The sequence below is a fragment of the Trachurus trachurus genome (assembly GCF_905171665.1).
Source record: "Trachurus trachurus genome assembly, chromosome: 17".
NCBI lineage: Eukaryota > Metazoa > Chordata > Actinopteri > Carangiformes > Carangidae > Trachurus > Trachurus trachurus.
Genome location: NC_139900.1, coordinates 9,478,042 through 9,493,587, shown reverse-complemented (window position 1 = coordinate 9,493,587; position 15,546 = coordinate 9,478,042). Strand labels below are relative to the sequence as shown.

Genomic DNA, 15,546 nt, shown 5'->3' with positions numbered 1-15,546 from the left:
TCTGCTTTAGAGCATAATATAATTCTTTATTTATTACTTTGATGAAAGCGGGCCTGCGGTGAAGCCCCAACAGAACATATACACAAAACTCCCACAGTCCATTTTTCCCTTCAGCTTCCTCCTCCTCCTCTTGTTCTTCTTCTCCTCTCCTCCTGCTCCTCAGAGGAAAGCCACGGCTATGGAGGTGATGATGGACAGACCGATAACTGTGTAGCCGGTGCGGTAGACCTCTGGGATTTTGAAGCCCTTTCCCATGTCCCAAAACTGATTTAAATAACAACATACAGAAGAAGAAAGAGAGAAGAGGGGAGACGATTTAGCAGGAGACACATCATCAGTTTATAAATGTCACAAATTAAAATTGTAAAATGAGCAAATGTAACACAAATGGCGATAATTGCTCTTTTCAGTAGTTTAAGTTGACTAAAGAAGCTCAATTATTCTCTGTTATGAAGCAAAAGACACAAAAGAGTCAAATTATTTCAAATACAAGTCTTACCAAGTGGCGGATGCCGTTGTAGGTGTGGTACGATACGGGGAAGGCGATGCCGAACTTGGCCAACCCGATGAGATAGGGGCCGACGGACAGCGAGTGGATCAAGTCCAGGTAGTACGGGTAACTTCCCGGTAAAACCATGGCCGCCAGCGCAAAGGTCGAGATAGCTGGACACAGACAGAAGCAATAAGGACCAGGACGGACACTGGACAAGGTCTGTTGTGTGACGACGGGATGGGATGGGATGAGTTACAGAAAGATGTCATGTGCATGCATTTCAAAATAAAAGCATAGGCGTCTTCATCAAAGCAGCGTTTTAGTTTCTGTGCTGCTTAGATGATTTTAAAACCTCATGGCCGTAGAAATATTTGATCATTTGCATGTTTAAAAACACATAACAAGACAATATAATAACATGGAAAATGTATAAACAGATTAAAAACGTTACATTTAAATTGTAGTTTTTCATTTTATATGCATGTAGCATTTAAAATACTGTGTGATACTTTCATAACACGTTGTGCCTGTTTATGTGTCAGTGTGCGATGTTGGACTCGGCAGCTGAGGACGCTGACCCTTATTGAGCACATTAACTCAGGAACAAATTGAACCCAGCGTGGAACAACAAGGTCAACGGCGCCGATGCACAATGTCAGAGTGAGCGGGATCAACCTTTACAAGCCGGCAAATGGCTAAAAGCTGTCCGCAGTCTGCCCATTACGTCCAACTTCCACATGCAAAAGGGGGTTGAATTGTATTGAACACAAGGTCTGTTTTATAATGCCAGTAAATGCTCTTAGCAGAAATCAATAGTGATGGACTGAAATGGCCTGAGGAGATTTTCAGGGTCAATCAAGCTGCAGCTTCACCTCGATGGATTAAATAAAACACACGGTGACAGAAGCAGCATGGAAACAACAAAACAACAACAAACTTATGGGATGCTTCATTCAGTGAGTTGTTGTTACCTCCGCTGAGCCCCACGCCAGTTCCTCTGTGTGTGATGGACATCATCATGGGGACGGACCATCTGAAACACAAAGGACACGCCGCACATCAACTACAATGGTGAACGCACAAAGCTGAAACTCACTGAAAAAAAACTCAAAAGTCAAAGCATTCAACTATCATTAGCTTTACTCTGAATTTTACACACAAAAAAAGAAAAAAAAAAAGAAACTGTTTAGTGTCAGGTTAGGCTGCCACTGACACGTCACATCACTGTGATGTACTACAGAATAAAAAGACACGTCTATTTTTCAGCCCCGAGCAGCAACACAAACTCAAAAGCAAAGCTGTGAGTGAGCGAGCGCTGCACAGGAGGGTTTTTTTTGTTTTTTTTTTCCACCAAATTTCAAACAAAAGTAGATTATAGTTGACACCTTAACAGATTTCAAAGTCTGCACATAGAGCTGGAAATTAAGATAATGCTCTTACACAGAGTGATTTAAAACAGGAGGTAGAGTGAGATTTAAAGCTGTAGATAAGTAGAAATAAACAGACAATTTTAGCAGGATTGTAAATGCCACAGAGATTAGCCATAAAATTATCCTGGGAAAGAAATAATAAGTGAAAAAAAAAAATAGCCAGGAAGAAAACCTGGTAGTGCTAATATACCGAGTGAAAAAAAAAAGCAGAGGCTCCTTATTGCACCACATGCATCCAAAGGCGTGAACTCTCCTGCTGCTTTATAAGCACTAAAAGAATGAAATTACTGCATGATGTGAAAATTGACTTTTTACACTAATACCATCTTCAACTTGGCTGATGTGCTGCAGTAGAACTGGTAATGTTGGTTGGAAAATATGAAGCGAGGATTATGAAACATAAAGGGAGCGAGCGTATGGGTTTGACTTGAAGAGACGAACAGAGGCGTCGCCCTGCACTGGGAATGTGGGACACGTACTTGTAGATGGTGAGATGGGGAGACATGGGCCGGTTTAATCTGGCATTTTTGGCCCAAAACTTGTTCATCTCGTCCTTAGCTGTGGTTCCCATGGGAGCAGCACTGTGGCGGAGAACACAGAGGGACGGGGGAGTGGAGAGAGAGAGAGAGAGAGGGTAATTGAGTCATTTTTGCATCATCTCAATGAACGGTCGCAGCATTTGTATCTTGTGTTTGATCTTCCTCTTTCACAAGCAAAGACACAACTCACTGTCTGTAGAGCAGGCTGTACTGGGGTCTGGAGAGACAGACGCCCTGGCGGGCAAATGTCCTGAAGAAGACAAAAGAAAAGAAGAGAGAAGCATTGAAATTTACATCTATTCATGAAAACACAAAGAGCCTGGCTGGTACACGACAAAATGAACACTGTTTCAAAAAGCTTTTGTTTAAACAAAGTATACGAGAATGACGAGTGAACATGTTCATAATCAGTAATGCAAACATCACACAGGTGGAATAAATGAGAATATTCAAGGACTCGCATCTATGTCTAAATCCTAATACCGATGGTAATTACATAAATATTAAATATAAACATTGTTGCTGAGTCCATTAACTCTACAGAGAGCACTTAATAAGACATTTGTCTGACACCATGATTGCTGTAACACCCCTTCAACTTACTGCTCGTGTGCCGCCCTCAACAGAAAGTTTTAAGCACTTCTTAATTATTATACAAAATGATCAGTGACGTAGCGGATTATACGTTTCTTTCAGCAGCAACACACAGCCACGGCCATTAAAAAGTGATCCTCAGCGCTGACTGAGAGCGAGCCCCACTCGAGTCAGAAAGTGAAAGAGAGAGAGAGAGAGCGGTAACCGAGCATGACACACGACCCTGAGAGGCATTTTGGGAAACACTCGCTGACTGTGAAAATTAGTGTTTCCCTGTGCAAAATGACTCAATGGACTTGAACCACTCACTCCATCAGTGAGCACATCCCTGCACAGGGAGACGTTCAAGCCATTTTGAGCACAGGAGGAATGGGGCTGTATTGAATAAATAAGGGGAGGTATTGATCCTGGAGGGAAACTATCACAACAGCAACAAGTGCAAAGCAACAAGTAGCCTATCAATAGACTAAAAAGAGGGAAAGAGTAGGTGATTAACACATAAAATATCATTACTTATGTGAATTATAACACAATTGCAGCAATCATCTCTATTAATTAGTGAGTGAGGTTTTAAAACACCAAGATATTGAGATAACAACAGCACTTCCTGTTCCACAAACCACAGATCAGGAGGAATTTACTCTGAGTTAATATGACATTTAGAAAGCATCCGTTACTTTAAGTGTTTTAAACCTTTACACGAGACCGTGCAGACATAAATTAACAGATATTGATCTGATCAAGGAGAAGATAACAGAGGTGGAAAGGTGAACTACATCTAGATATGAATGAAGAATAGACAAACTGATGGAGGCTGGGTGTTAAACATTGATTTGATAAAGCCATAAATGGCGAATGTGCTTATCCTTCAACAGCCACCTAAGGTCAATAGAGTGGACAAAGTTTAACAGTCATTTCACTTCTGCACATGGTCATTGTGGCACGACAGTATAGCCTCAAAGAGCTATTGTCATTTTAATGATTTTAATCATTCTTATTCCTATTATCTTCTACTGTCTTATTTCTTTCTTTTAGATGTGTGTTTCTGTTTTTGATTTTAATATGTTTATTCTTTTTAGTAGCTATTATTGTCTTTTACTGTCTTATTTCTTTCTCTTCCTTTTTGTTGTATTTGCCTGTTTTGTATTTCTATGCCTCTGTAAAGCACTTTAAATTGCCTGGTGCATGAATTGTGCTATGCAAATACATTTACCTTGTCTTGCCTTAGCTAACTCCAAGCTAAACCCTCCTGTTAGGAAGCACATAAACAACTCCGTATTAGGTTTGTTTCACACACCGTCCACAGCGACAGCAGGAAACTAAAGCAGAGCCGCTTTGGTTTGTCAATATTAATAATAATCCAACTCAAAGTCCACTCTCTGCTAGCTGCTAGCCGCTAGCTGGCTAACGTCAACTCGAGCTACGTCGCTACATATTTACGACACACGGGGGAAAAAATAAACGGGATTAAAACGTCACAGCCTGGTAATTCTTCCTCAGATCTCAGTTACTGTGGCATTTTATGAGAAAACAGTCGAAATGAAAAGCAAAAAGCCTCTCCCCTGGGCTACAGCGTTATGTAGCGCAGATGTACTGACCTTAGGAGCAGCGCCATGTTTGACTCGACACCGACAGGAAGTGACGTCACCGGATGTTGTTGTTCCGCCCAGTTATGAAGCCAACGACGTCACAGCAGCGTCGTTGTGTTTGGTTTGAAGAAGGTCACGGTAGGTCAGAGCGAGGACACGGGATCTCCTCTGTCATCTTCACCCATTCACACAAAATGGATTTTAGGTCTCTCACAGGCATCTGCTTCATTTTACATAAAGGAAATAATGCAAGAAATTGAATGCTAATATATATAATCAACATTATTTATCTATTTTTCATTCATTTATGTATTTTCATGTATTATTTATTTAACACATGAATTAACCAAACTGACTCCACTCTTCTCAATTAGTTTATAAATAGAATGAGCTGATTGTTATTCATATGCGTTACTCTCATTTATATTTATGAGTTTCTTCTTGGTCTCTCACATCTTAAACAAATATTTTAATACATACAGATCTTATATGACTAGCTGACAAATTGACTAATTGATTAGTTAATTATCAAATAGGCCTAATACATTTATCGATTTTATTTTTTAATTTTGAATTACATTAATAAATGCATTGCATGCATTACAAATGTTGTTGCCTTCAATTAGGCACCAGTCTAATATAGACTTGTTGTCAACATAGTGTGTGTGTGATATTATACACAAATATACCAAAGGGTAACACTTTAGTTTAAGATTGTACAAGGTCCCTGTCAGATGAAATTAAATGAAATAATAAATTGTTGATTGTTAATTATTAACTGAAGTTGTTTAGTTCCTAGTTATTGCCTGACTAAAGCAAATGTAAATATCTTATTTATATACTAATGACAGTTCATAGATAAACTGATTAATCTGGAAATGAATTGATCATGTTCAGTTAAAGCAGAAGTAAGCGGAATATTTATGTTAATATAAGTCTTAAATAGTTATATCTTCCGACGGCAATCACTTATATAGAGTGTTTGGTCTGAAACACGGGTCTGTCAGTCACTCTACTCTGCTGTAAGCCGAGGAGAAAACTTTCCTTGTATCCTACAACCTTTATCCAATGAGGAGAGAGAACGGCATAAAGGGGCGGTCCTCTCTGTGTGTGCAGCCAAGGGATGCGCGTGAATGTGGTGACGTAGGGACGAGGGCGGGGACTGCTAACTCCATCGGCTGACAAGAAGTTAGCCAAAACCACCGGATCGCTTACTTCTTAGGAAAGACAATTTGTTTATGTAGCCTAATATGTAATATATTATCACCTTTCCAGTCGGGTTTCAGGTCAAACTATTCAACAACAACTGCTCTTTTGAAATTTACAAAATGGTGCTGAAAATGGTGAACTCACTGGTGCAATCTTTATTGATTTAAAGGAGCATTATCGCAAATACAGCAGTAATAGCATAAAATAAGATGAAATATGCAAAAGATGGGTCGGGGGGAGCCATAACTAAATTTACAAAAAAAAACGCCAACAGTATAGTGTCCGTGGGGCAAATGCAGCATTTGTCTTTGTTATGATCCAAGCCGGCCCGGCACTTGCTGCGTTAAAATGCACTCGGAACTCGCAAATCCAACCTCCGAACCGGACAAATATGCAACAGTAAGTAATGTAGCAGTGTTAGGCTGCTTACAGTCACTGAATCGCTGGTAGAACACTTTGTCTCCACGTCCCTGTGTCTTTCTTTAGCTGTCCTCTCAGCGTTATTAAGGAGGAGGACGTTTCAGTTGCTGGTGTTGTCGTTGTTGTGGTTGTGCACGACGTAGAGCTGCCGCTTCCACTAGCGAGTTTTCTTTTTCCCGCGATTGCACGTTCATGCAGCCTGGTGAGGGAGCTCTCTCTGACAGCTGCCCACTTGTTTATCTGATAAGCTCCGCCTGGCTCCATCTAGTGGCCGAATTAAGGATTTGGATTTGCGATAATACTCCTTTAAGTAAAGCTTTTGATTTTGTTGATCGTTATTTTCTATTAGACAAACTGTACAATGTTGGTCTCTCTCTCATTGCAGTCCAGTGGTTTAGCTCTTACCTTCACAACAGAAAACAGTGTGTTGTCTTAAATGGATATCTATCTGATTTTCTTACGCAACAATGTGGTGTCCCTCAGGGGTCAACTCTTGGCCCACTTCTATTTTCGATCTATGTAAATAATCTCCCAACAAGTCTTGCTAAATGCCGTGTTCAACTTTATGCTGATGACACCGTCATATATATATCCCAGTCTGACATAACTCAAATTCAGTCCTCCCTTCAGTCCGATTTTATTTCTGTCCAGGAATGGTTGTCTTGTAATAAACTCCTTCTTAATAAATCAAAATCCTATTTTATGATATTTGGTACCAGACAAAAACTTAAATCCATCCCTGGTTCTTGTGTTATAAACTGTAATGACGGCTCTCCACTGCATAAAGTTGACACCTTCAAATATCTCGGTGTTTGGCTAGACTCTGAACTTACTTTTAAACCTCACATTAATCATCTTTTACGCAAAGTCAATTTTGGGATTAATATGTTGTATTGTTCTCGTACTTGTTTTTCATTTAATGTACGTAAGAAACTGGCCACTCAATTTATACTCCCAATTATAGATTATTGTGATGTTATTTATCAAAGTGCCCATAAATCAGACCTTGCTTCACTTAACATAGCCTACAACAGACTCTGTAGATTTGTCCTTGGTTGCCCTTTTCTTACCCATTACTGCACAATGTACACTAGACTCAACTGGCCAACATTGAATATGAGAAGACACATGCACTGGTTACAGTTGATATACAAATGCATTTACTTTAATTACCCATCCTATCTACAGCAGTATCTTACACCATATACAACAGGTTATCATATTAGACATTTATCGCAGCCCTTTTTTTCTGTTCCCAATGTCATTAAATCATTTGGTAGAATTTAGAAGAGCTTTTATGTTTAAAGCACCAGCAGATTGGAACAACCTTTCTGCTAATATCAGATCCAGTTCCTCTCTTGGTATTTTCCAGCTCTGTCTTCTCATCTCATGGTAACCTCTTCCTGTTTTCACTGAAGATGCATTTCCGATTTGTTGAACTGATACTAATCACTATATACTGTCATTTTAGTCTCAGTGTTGACCATTGTGGCCTTATTATGGTTGTTTTGTTTTGTCCCAATGTAGTTACAATAACTGGTTTGTCCTTGTTTGTACTATTGTTTTTTGTTTGTTTTGCTTGTTTATTTGTCTGTTTGTTTTTCTATATTGTTGAGAACATGTTTGTCTATATGTTTGGACCCCCTCGAAAACGAGATGGTACATCTCAAGGGGTTTTATCCAAATAAACAAACATATTTGACAAATATATCACCGCAGTCTAAGTCCATGTGGGCTGAACACTGTATATGTACAAAACTATGTGACTAATTAAAGCAGAAGTGAGTGATATATTTGTGTTAATATAAGTCTTAAATAGTTATATCTTCCGACAGCAATCACTTACATAGAGTGTTTGGACTGAAACACGGGTCTCTCAGTCCCTCTGCTCTGCTCTGAGCCGAGGAGAAAACATTTATCGTATCCTACAGTTTTTATCCAATGAGGAGAGAGAACGGCATGCAGGGCTGTGTGTGCAGCCAAGGAACGCCGTGAATGTGGTGACGTAGTGACGAGGACTGTTATGGTGCGTTCAAGGAAACTCGTATTTTTCCGACCGTGAAGTTGTACCAGTTCGATCTGGTACGAGTTCACCGGTCGGAAGTTACGAGTGGCCGTTATAGTGACTTTCACCGGTAAAACAGGTCGGAAAAACACGAGTGGGTTGCCTGGAACGCTACAAAGTCGTAAGTTGTGACTTGAAGCTGTAATTTACGATTTCAAAAGCCTGCCTGGAACGCAGCATTAGCGAAAACGACCGGATCACTCACTTCTGCTTTAACTATGGATATAAAATTGGGAGCAGCCAAATGAAACAACGCAAAACAGTGTGTTACAAAACAACAACAACAACACAAGGCAACTAAACTGATGACAAAATGAGGAAAAACTGCACATTGACTCAAATCCAACTTTTCAAAGTGCACCGGCAAACTGAGAGACCCTCAGAGAAAACAATGGAAAACAATCCAAACCAAACCCTGTGCAGCGATAAAAATGTTCAGTCCGTAGTAGCGGAGACAGGAAAAACACACATAAACGTGCAGAAGTAGCCATGATGACCATGTTGAGACGAGAAGCACGACACATGAGAAACATACACACACAGAGAGAAAACAAAATGGTAGCCAATTTAGGGTTCAGTTTCTTGCCCAAGGACACTTAGACACAAGGACCAAAGGAGCTGGGGATCAAACCACCGACCTTCTGATTAGCGGACGAACCGCTGTGCCTCCTGAGCCACAGCTGCCTCCGAATTGATGAATAATAAAAACTGAATCAGAGGTCAGTGGTATGTTGGAATACGTTTTATTTGGTACATTTCACATGATGAACAACATTCAGTATTCCTTTGTAGCCAAACTGGCCACGACGATACATCACTTTGGTTTATGTAAGGCACAAAAAGCGTATACATTATCATTATTGTTCTGCTGGAAATGTTCTCTGAGAAAACACACAAGCACACACATACACACACACACACACACACATACACACACACAAACAAAACAAACAAAAAATCAAAGCACAATCAAAAAGCGTATTTTCAGCAGTATTTTTATGATAATCAGATTTGGGAACTGATCCATGCGATATTACAACTGACAGACACGCACACACAGTTCCAGCCTCACCTACACACATACACATACACACTCACAGACACACAATCCAAACTGACATTTTCTGAATGTTAATAATATGTCTCCAGCTCCACCCAACCTGGAAGAGAGAGAGAGAGAGAGACAAACAGAATAGGAGACAGAGAGAGAAAGTGTCAGAGACCGAAATGACAGGCGAGGAGTTTTCATAATATCCCTTTGTACTGCTCTATTTGTATTCATCTCGCTGCCTTTGTCTCTGTACGTTTCCAAATGAATCCCCTTCTAACTCGGAGTCTCTGATCAGCAGCCCGTGACACACAGATTAACAGAAATGATTAACTGTCACGATAAATTGTATTTGTCTCCTCATGTCTTGCCCCTCATCAGCTGAAACACCGTGGCAGCGAACAGATTTGGAGCCATTGTAGTGAGTCTATATCATGTGTAGGATCTTTTGGGGGCAGCACAGCTCAAGTGTCTTCATCAGCCTTCCTTTAATTTCCTCTCTTGTCATGTGCGACGTGTTTCTGTTGTTGCTGTGCAGGTACGATCTGTTTTTACACATGTGAACTCGTCGTCATGTTGTTGTTGTTGTTGTTTTTTTTACCTTTGGGCCAGAAGGCGAAGTCTCACTAAATTCTCTGTCTCTTATTCTTAAATGGCTCCATCAACAGAGTTGCAAGTGGCTTCTGTTTCCGCCGCTGTCTGTTTATTAGCCAGATATTTTCAAAAACTAATGAAGGACTTTGGTAGAAATGCGTTGCGGATGCAGCCCTCGGCCTCCAGAGTCGGATCAAATCGAATTAACAGCTGCGACGTGCATGTGTGATTTTCACCACCACTGGATGTTTTCTCGTTTATTAGCTGGGTTTTTATGCGTCGATTATTAAAGGAATAGTTCACCAAGTGACAGCGGTGCATTTACAAGCTATTGGGCCAGAAATCAAAACCAGAAGACAAATAGTAATCAGTCAAAGGTTGTGGAAGCTGCAGCTTCACAAAGCTTTGTGTTTGTTAGCTGTCAGCGCAGAACTACAGGTTCAACCTAAAGCCTACTTTATTGTAGGTGAGGTGGTGGTTTGAACGGCTTGTTATGGCCACCATCAGGTTAAAAAAAAAAGGCTAGAGCTGCAAATTTATAACAAAAAACTGAGTGTAGATGTGTGACAGGAACATGGCTGCATCAGGAGAGTTTGAATGAAGTTGAATGGTTTGATTAAAGGAGAAAAAAAGCAAATTTTTCTCATAAATTCTCAGAAATGTGTTTGTTTTTCCCCCATAAATTGGCAACTTTAAACTTCTGCTCATTTTTTGTTGTTTTTGTTTTTTTTACCTACAAAGGCCCCAAAACGCACCGCTGGGGCTTTGACCGCCTTCCAATGTGCCAGGAAAAACAATGTGAAGAGCACAATTTGCATCATGGACTTTATCCCAAAAAACATGACAGCTGGCACCAATTTGAAATGTTACACCAAAATTAAAGCTTACATCCTTTTTTTTTTTTCCCCGTAATTGCCACCAACACTGTTTTGTAAAATTGGTACCTTTCCTTCTCCTTTTTGATCTCAGCTCAAAATGATTTACAACGTTTCTTTTTTTTCCTGTGCTACTTTGAAATTATATTAAACTTCTCCTGTCTTCTCCTGCACGTCACCGTCTGTCAGATGCATGCTGGGATCTTTCAGGTCAGATCAGCAGAGCAGAGCTGTGGTGACTTTGTCAATCAGCGTGTCCTTCAAGGAGTGGACAGGCCACCGTTGTTGGATTTTTAATATATATATTTTTTTTTTTCAGAGGACAGTAGGAAGCCTGAGTAAACATCTTGATGGAAAATACAGATGTCAAACCTGGCAACCTGACAATCCTTTATTAACAACACAAATAAGGTTGAAACCTTTTTAATCTTGCTTTTTTTTTTTAAATAAGTGCTTACCTCCAGGGGACCTCCTCAGGATGAATTTACGGACCTCATCATAAATGAAGATGAGCAGACTGTATGGGAAGGCACAGAACCACCACAGGATCCTGAGGATAACAGAGAAAAGCAGGACGGAGCAGTGGTGAGTCACAAGCTGGGTCCGCATGATTGAATTGATTTTTTGAACATTAAGGATAACAACGTGGTGTTTAAGAAGATCACAGACTTCATTTAAAAGCTCGAGAGTGACGGGCTAATGGCAGCCTGTTAGGTCTTTGAGAGCTTATTTCTTTTCTGTTCAGTGGAGATATGAATATGCAGAGCGGGAGCCGAACCTCAGGGGGTACATGCGCAGGGCCACGTCCATGCCGGGGCAGTAGGAGAGGAAGGCAGCCAGAGCCGTCTCAACAAACAGGCCGAAGATCAGGATCCGGTTCCTGTTGAACAGAGAATCACGACGGATCAGAGACTGGAGACTGCAACTGTTAAAGGGATAGTTCAACATTTTTCTCAAATTGGCCTAATCCCTATAGGACGAATCGCCTTGTTGTTTACAACTACTTCCGGGTAGAAAACCAGCATGAGAACAATAGTGACAGACTAGAGTATCGCTACATATATCTCATTTTTCACGTCACTATATCACCGTTTAGACTAATCTGATGTTTGTAAAGACTATAAAACCAATGATTGGACAAACATTACTATTTATGTGTGCACATTTTTGTAATTAGTCATGGTTATCTTTTTTTTTTTTTTTTTTTTTTTTTAAACTTTATTAACATTTATGTACAGAACAATACTGTTGTGCCAGGGGAAAAATAAAATAAAAAATATATATAAATATACAAAGAGATAATGTTTACCATGTATATATAAAAAAATAAAATATCTATATATATGTATAAAAAACAAACAAACCAAAAACAAAACAAAGAAACATTGAATTAAAGAAGATCATATTAAATAAATAGGTATTTATCCAAAATAAAATTGGTTTTAAATGCTTTTTGTGTTTCAAGTCCTTTGGTGTCGGTGCCATACTGAAAAATCTCTTTCAAAAAAACTGCAAAGTTTGGTTTATTGTCAGTCCATTTTCTTTTGTGAATGTGAAATTTTCCTAAAAATAAAACAAGTTGTACAAAAAAAATTAAATCATTATCCAATTGGTTATCATCAAAATAAAGAAAAATGTCCTTTTCATGTAGATGTATTGGATGACCAGTTTTTCTTTCAAGAAAGTTTTGTACATTCAACCAAAATATTTGAGAATATAAACAATGAAAAAATAAATGTACAATGGATTCATCAAATAAACCACAGAAATCACAGGAGTATACAATATCGAGTTTGAATCGTTCTAATGTTTTTTTTGCCGGGTAAATTTTATGCAATATCTTAAAGGAAACCTCCTTGATTTTATTATTTATGAAAAATGTATTACTTATCAACCATTAGTCATGGTTATCATAGATTAGCCGGGCTAACGGTTAGCTACCTGTTTAACTTTAATAACTCAGTGACTCAATAAACGGTCCATGAAAAAATATGTTCTCCAGCGTATATCTGAGTTACAACATGACTGAGCTAACTGGAGTAGTTTCATGTCGTGTCCGACAACGGGAGGGTTTTAACAGCTGACGTCCTGGTGTTAGCTTAGCTACCGCTGTTAGCTTAGCTGCTACCGTTAGCTTAGCTACCGTTAGCTGTCCCTGTCAGCTGCAGCCACTGATGCTTTCTAGACATCGTGATTCCCCCAAACTGAATAAATACAACACATAGCAACACAAAACACACACACAGAAATAGTGATGTTTCTTCAATCATTTCAGATTTGTCTAAACGGTGATAGGGCGTGAAAAATATGATATATAGCTAAACTCTCGTTCGTTACTATTGATCTCATTCAAACTACGTGCTGGTTTTCTACCCGGAAGTAGAATGTAAACAACAAGGCGATTCGGTCTATAGTCATAGCAGTAGGTTTGTTACCTTTAATTGTTGGTGCAAGCTATTTTTAGAACGGTGGAGCAGAGCCGTGAGCTGCTCAGAGCTACGCTACGGAGGCTCATGGGACTTCTTGGTTTCCCTCATCAAATACACAATCCAACAACTCCACAACGCTCTGGTGGACAAGTTGTGAGCTGCACATTCACCACGCTATGAGATAATAACACAACGTTACCAGACAGAGTTGTTTTAGAGGCAAATTCATGCAAAACTGCTGATGCACGTTCCCGTCGGGGACAGTTTTTCATCAAGCAGTCTCTGCATTTACCTCTAAAACAACTCTGTCTGGTAATGTAACGTTGTGTTATTATTTCATAGCGTGGTGAATGTGCAGGTCACAACTTGTCCACCAGAGCGTTGTGGAGTTGTTGGATTGTGTATTTGATGAGGGAAACCAAGAAATCCCAATAGCCTCCGTAGCGTAGCTCTGAGCAGCTCACAGCTCTGCTCCGCCGTTCTAAAAATAGCTTGCACCAACAATTCAAGGTAACAAACCTACTGCTATGACTATAGGGATTATGGCAATTGGCCAATTTGCCAAAATGTTGAACTATCCCTTTAAGATTCAGACAAAGTAAAACAACAACAACAACAACCCACTCTTCTTCTCTGACTTCATAACCACATGGCCTGATTTCTCACCCCCTCCCTCCCTCCCTCCCTCCCTTACTTCATGCCCTGCTGGAACAGGGAGTTCCTCCTGGTCTTGCAGATGATCAGATCGGCCCATTGCACAACCACGATGCTGCTGAAGAAGGCAGTGTGGCAGGTGAATTCAACGATCTTCCTCTGCTCATAGGTCTGCAAAACACACACACAAGCACAAGCACACAGACACGCGCACATAAACACATTGTATTTATTTCCACATGAGTGCAGAAATATTCAGAAGGGTGTGTTGGTTTGTCTCCCTGGTCCCTGGTTCCTTACCCACTGCTGACCGTAGCTGTCCTCCAGGTCATTGACTCCCTTGTCGTCCCAGCTGACTCGAATGCCCACCAGGTCTTTTGGGACGAATCCGTTCTCGGCCAGAATCACAAAGTAGGTGAAAAAACCTCCCAGAGCCTGGATCATACCTGTCTCAAGACAAGTGCAGTCACAGGGTAAGAGGGAAAAATGATGTGATTCAAATCAATTAACTAGGAAAAGCACATCTTTACTCATTTTTACCATTGCATATTTATAGTTGCTAATATTTATGCTGTATATTTAGTATATTTTTATATTTTATACATTTCTACTTCTGTGCTCAGCCAATTGCAACAAAATTGTATTATGTTGCACTTGCTGTATACTGAATGACAAAAAAGTTGGTCTAAAGTCTAAATTTTAAGTTTACAGTTGGTCTAGATGTTCAGGTGTAGAGCACCAGGTCTTTGATGCTCAGTGAATAAAGAAGAGCAACAGTTCAGGTGACTGTGTCGTCCTCCCCGTTGCCTCCACCATGTTGCCTTTTTGTTTTGTGTGAGTAAATTGCTTCAGACAGCTGAGGACGACAATAAAAGCTGATAGTGAGTTTTAATTTCATGTCGGCAAATTCGTTTTGTCAGAGTGGGCGGGACGATCTCACAGTGATGGACATCTTATTTCAGAGCTTAAGTCTTCGCATTATACCAAACCTCCATGAGAACTGATGCTTATTAATCATCTCCTTCATTATGTTGTTAGATTGAAACCCTGAGCCAGGTCAGTGTGTTTCTGCTGATAGATTTTAACATGTCAGTGAGAAAGGCAAATGGCTGCTTCTGTTTTTCCTGATGCTTTCCCCTCTTCCTCCTCCTCCTCCTCCTCCTCCTCGCCGATGATCGCTCATGTTGGTGAATTTTTACTCTTACTGTCACATTCACTGTGTCCCTCACTTCAGATCAGTTGAACTCTCGCTGTAGAGAGGCTTCAAGCTGTAATGTCAGAGCAGCACTTTGTAAATGCGATTTGATGTGACCTCCTAAAGTTTTGACCCACTGTTTTGTTTTTGAACGCGTTCAGCTTTAAAAATTGCGTGCCGTCCAATGAAGCCCCCCCGTCATATTTTGACCCATTTAACAGCCTATGAAATTGGGCCAGCCTTTGATTCTTCACTATTCCCAAAACGCATAAAAAGCGTGCGTTCAAGTGCAGCTCCAATCAGTGAAAAACCACCGAGATTAAGTAGAAAACAGTTGCACTCTCTCACTTTCAATTTGGTATAAATGTCACAACAATTAGATGAAATCTGTGCGACGCTGCTCACCTCTCGA

At 40.1% G+C, this 15,546-nt stretch overlaps 2 protein-coding genes across 2 annotated transcripts in view; both read right to left on the bottom strand.

Moving 5' to 3' along the window:
* On the bottom strand, nucleotides 1–4,707 carry sdhc (succinate dehydrogenase complex, subunit C, integral membrane protein). The gene is made up of 6 exons (XM_083991127.1): nucleotides 4,655–4,707; nucleotides 2,653–2,712; nucleotides 2,403–2,504; nucleotides 1,465–1,526; nucleotides 500–663; nucleotides 1–264 (listed from the first exon to the last, which is right to left on the bottom strand). The coding sequence occupies exons 1-6, from the start codon at nucleotides 4,669–4,671 to the stop codon at nucleotides 160–162; spliced, it is 510 nt and encodes a 169-aa protein (XP_083847253.1). The 5' UTR covers nucleotides 4,672–4,707; the 3' UTR covers nucleotides 1–159.
* A 4,369-nt stretch (nucleotides 4,708–9,076) lies between these two features.
* atp1a2a (ATPase Na+/K+ transporting subunit alpha 2a) overlaps nucleotides 9,077–15,546 on the bottom strand; it is a 71,468-nt gene continuing 64,998 nt past the window's right edge. Inside the window, 5 exon segments of the mRNA XM_083990968.1 lie at nucleotides 9,077–9,499; nucleotides 11,315–11,406; nucleotides 11,635–11,736; nucleotides 13,980–14,110; nucleotides 14,240–14,385. Coding sequence (XP_083847094.1) covers nucleotides 9,471–9,499; nucleotides 11,315–11,406; nucleotides 11,635–11,736; nucleotides 13,980–14,110; nucleotides 14,240–14,385 — 500 coding nt within the window. The 3' untranslated portion in view covers nucleotides 9,077–9,470.

Coding starts and splice junctions, on each gene's coding strand:
- sdhc (XM_083991127.1), bottom strand. Junction 2,505..2,652: donor TACAGCCTGCTCTACAGACA/GTGAGTTGTGTC, acceptor TCTCCGCCACAG/TGCTGCTCCCATGGGAACCA. Junction 265..499: donor ACAACGGCATCCGCCACTTG/GTAAGACTTGTA, acceptor TATTTAAATCAG/TTTTGGGACATGGGAAAGGG.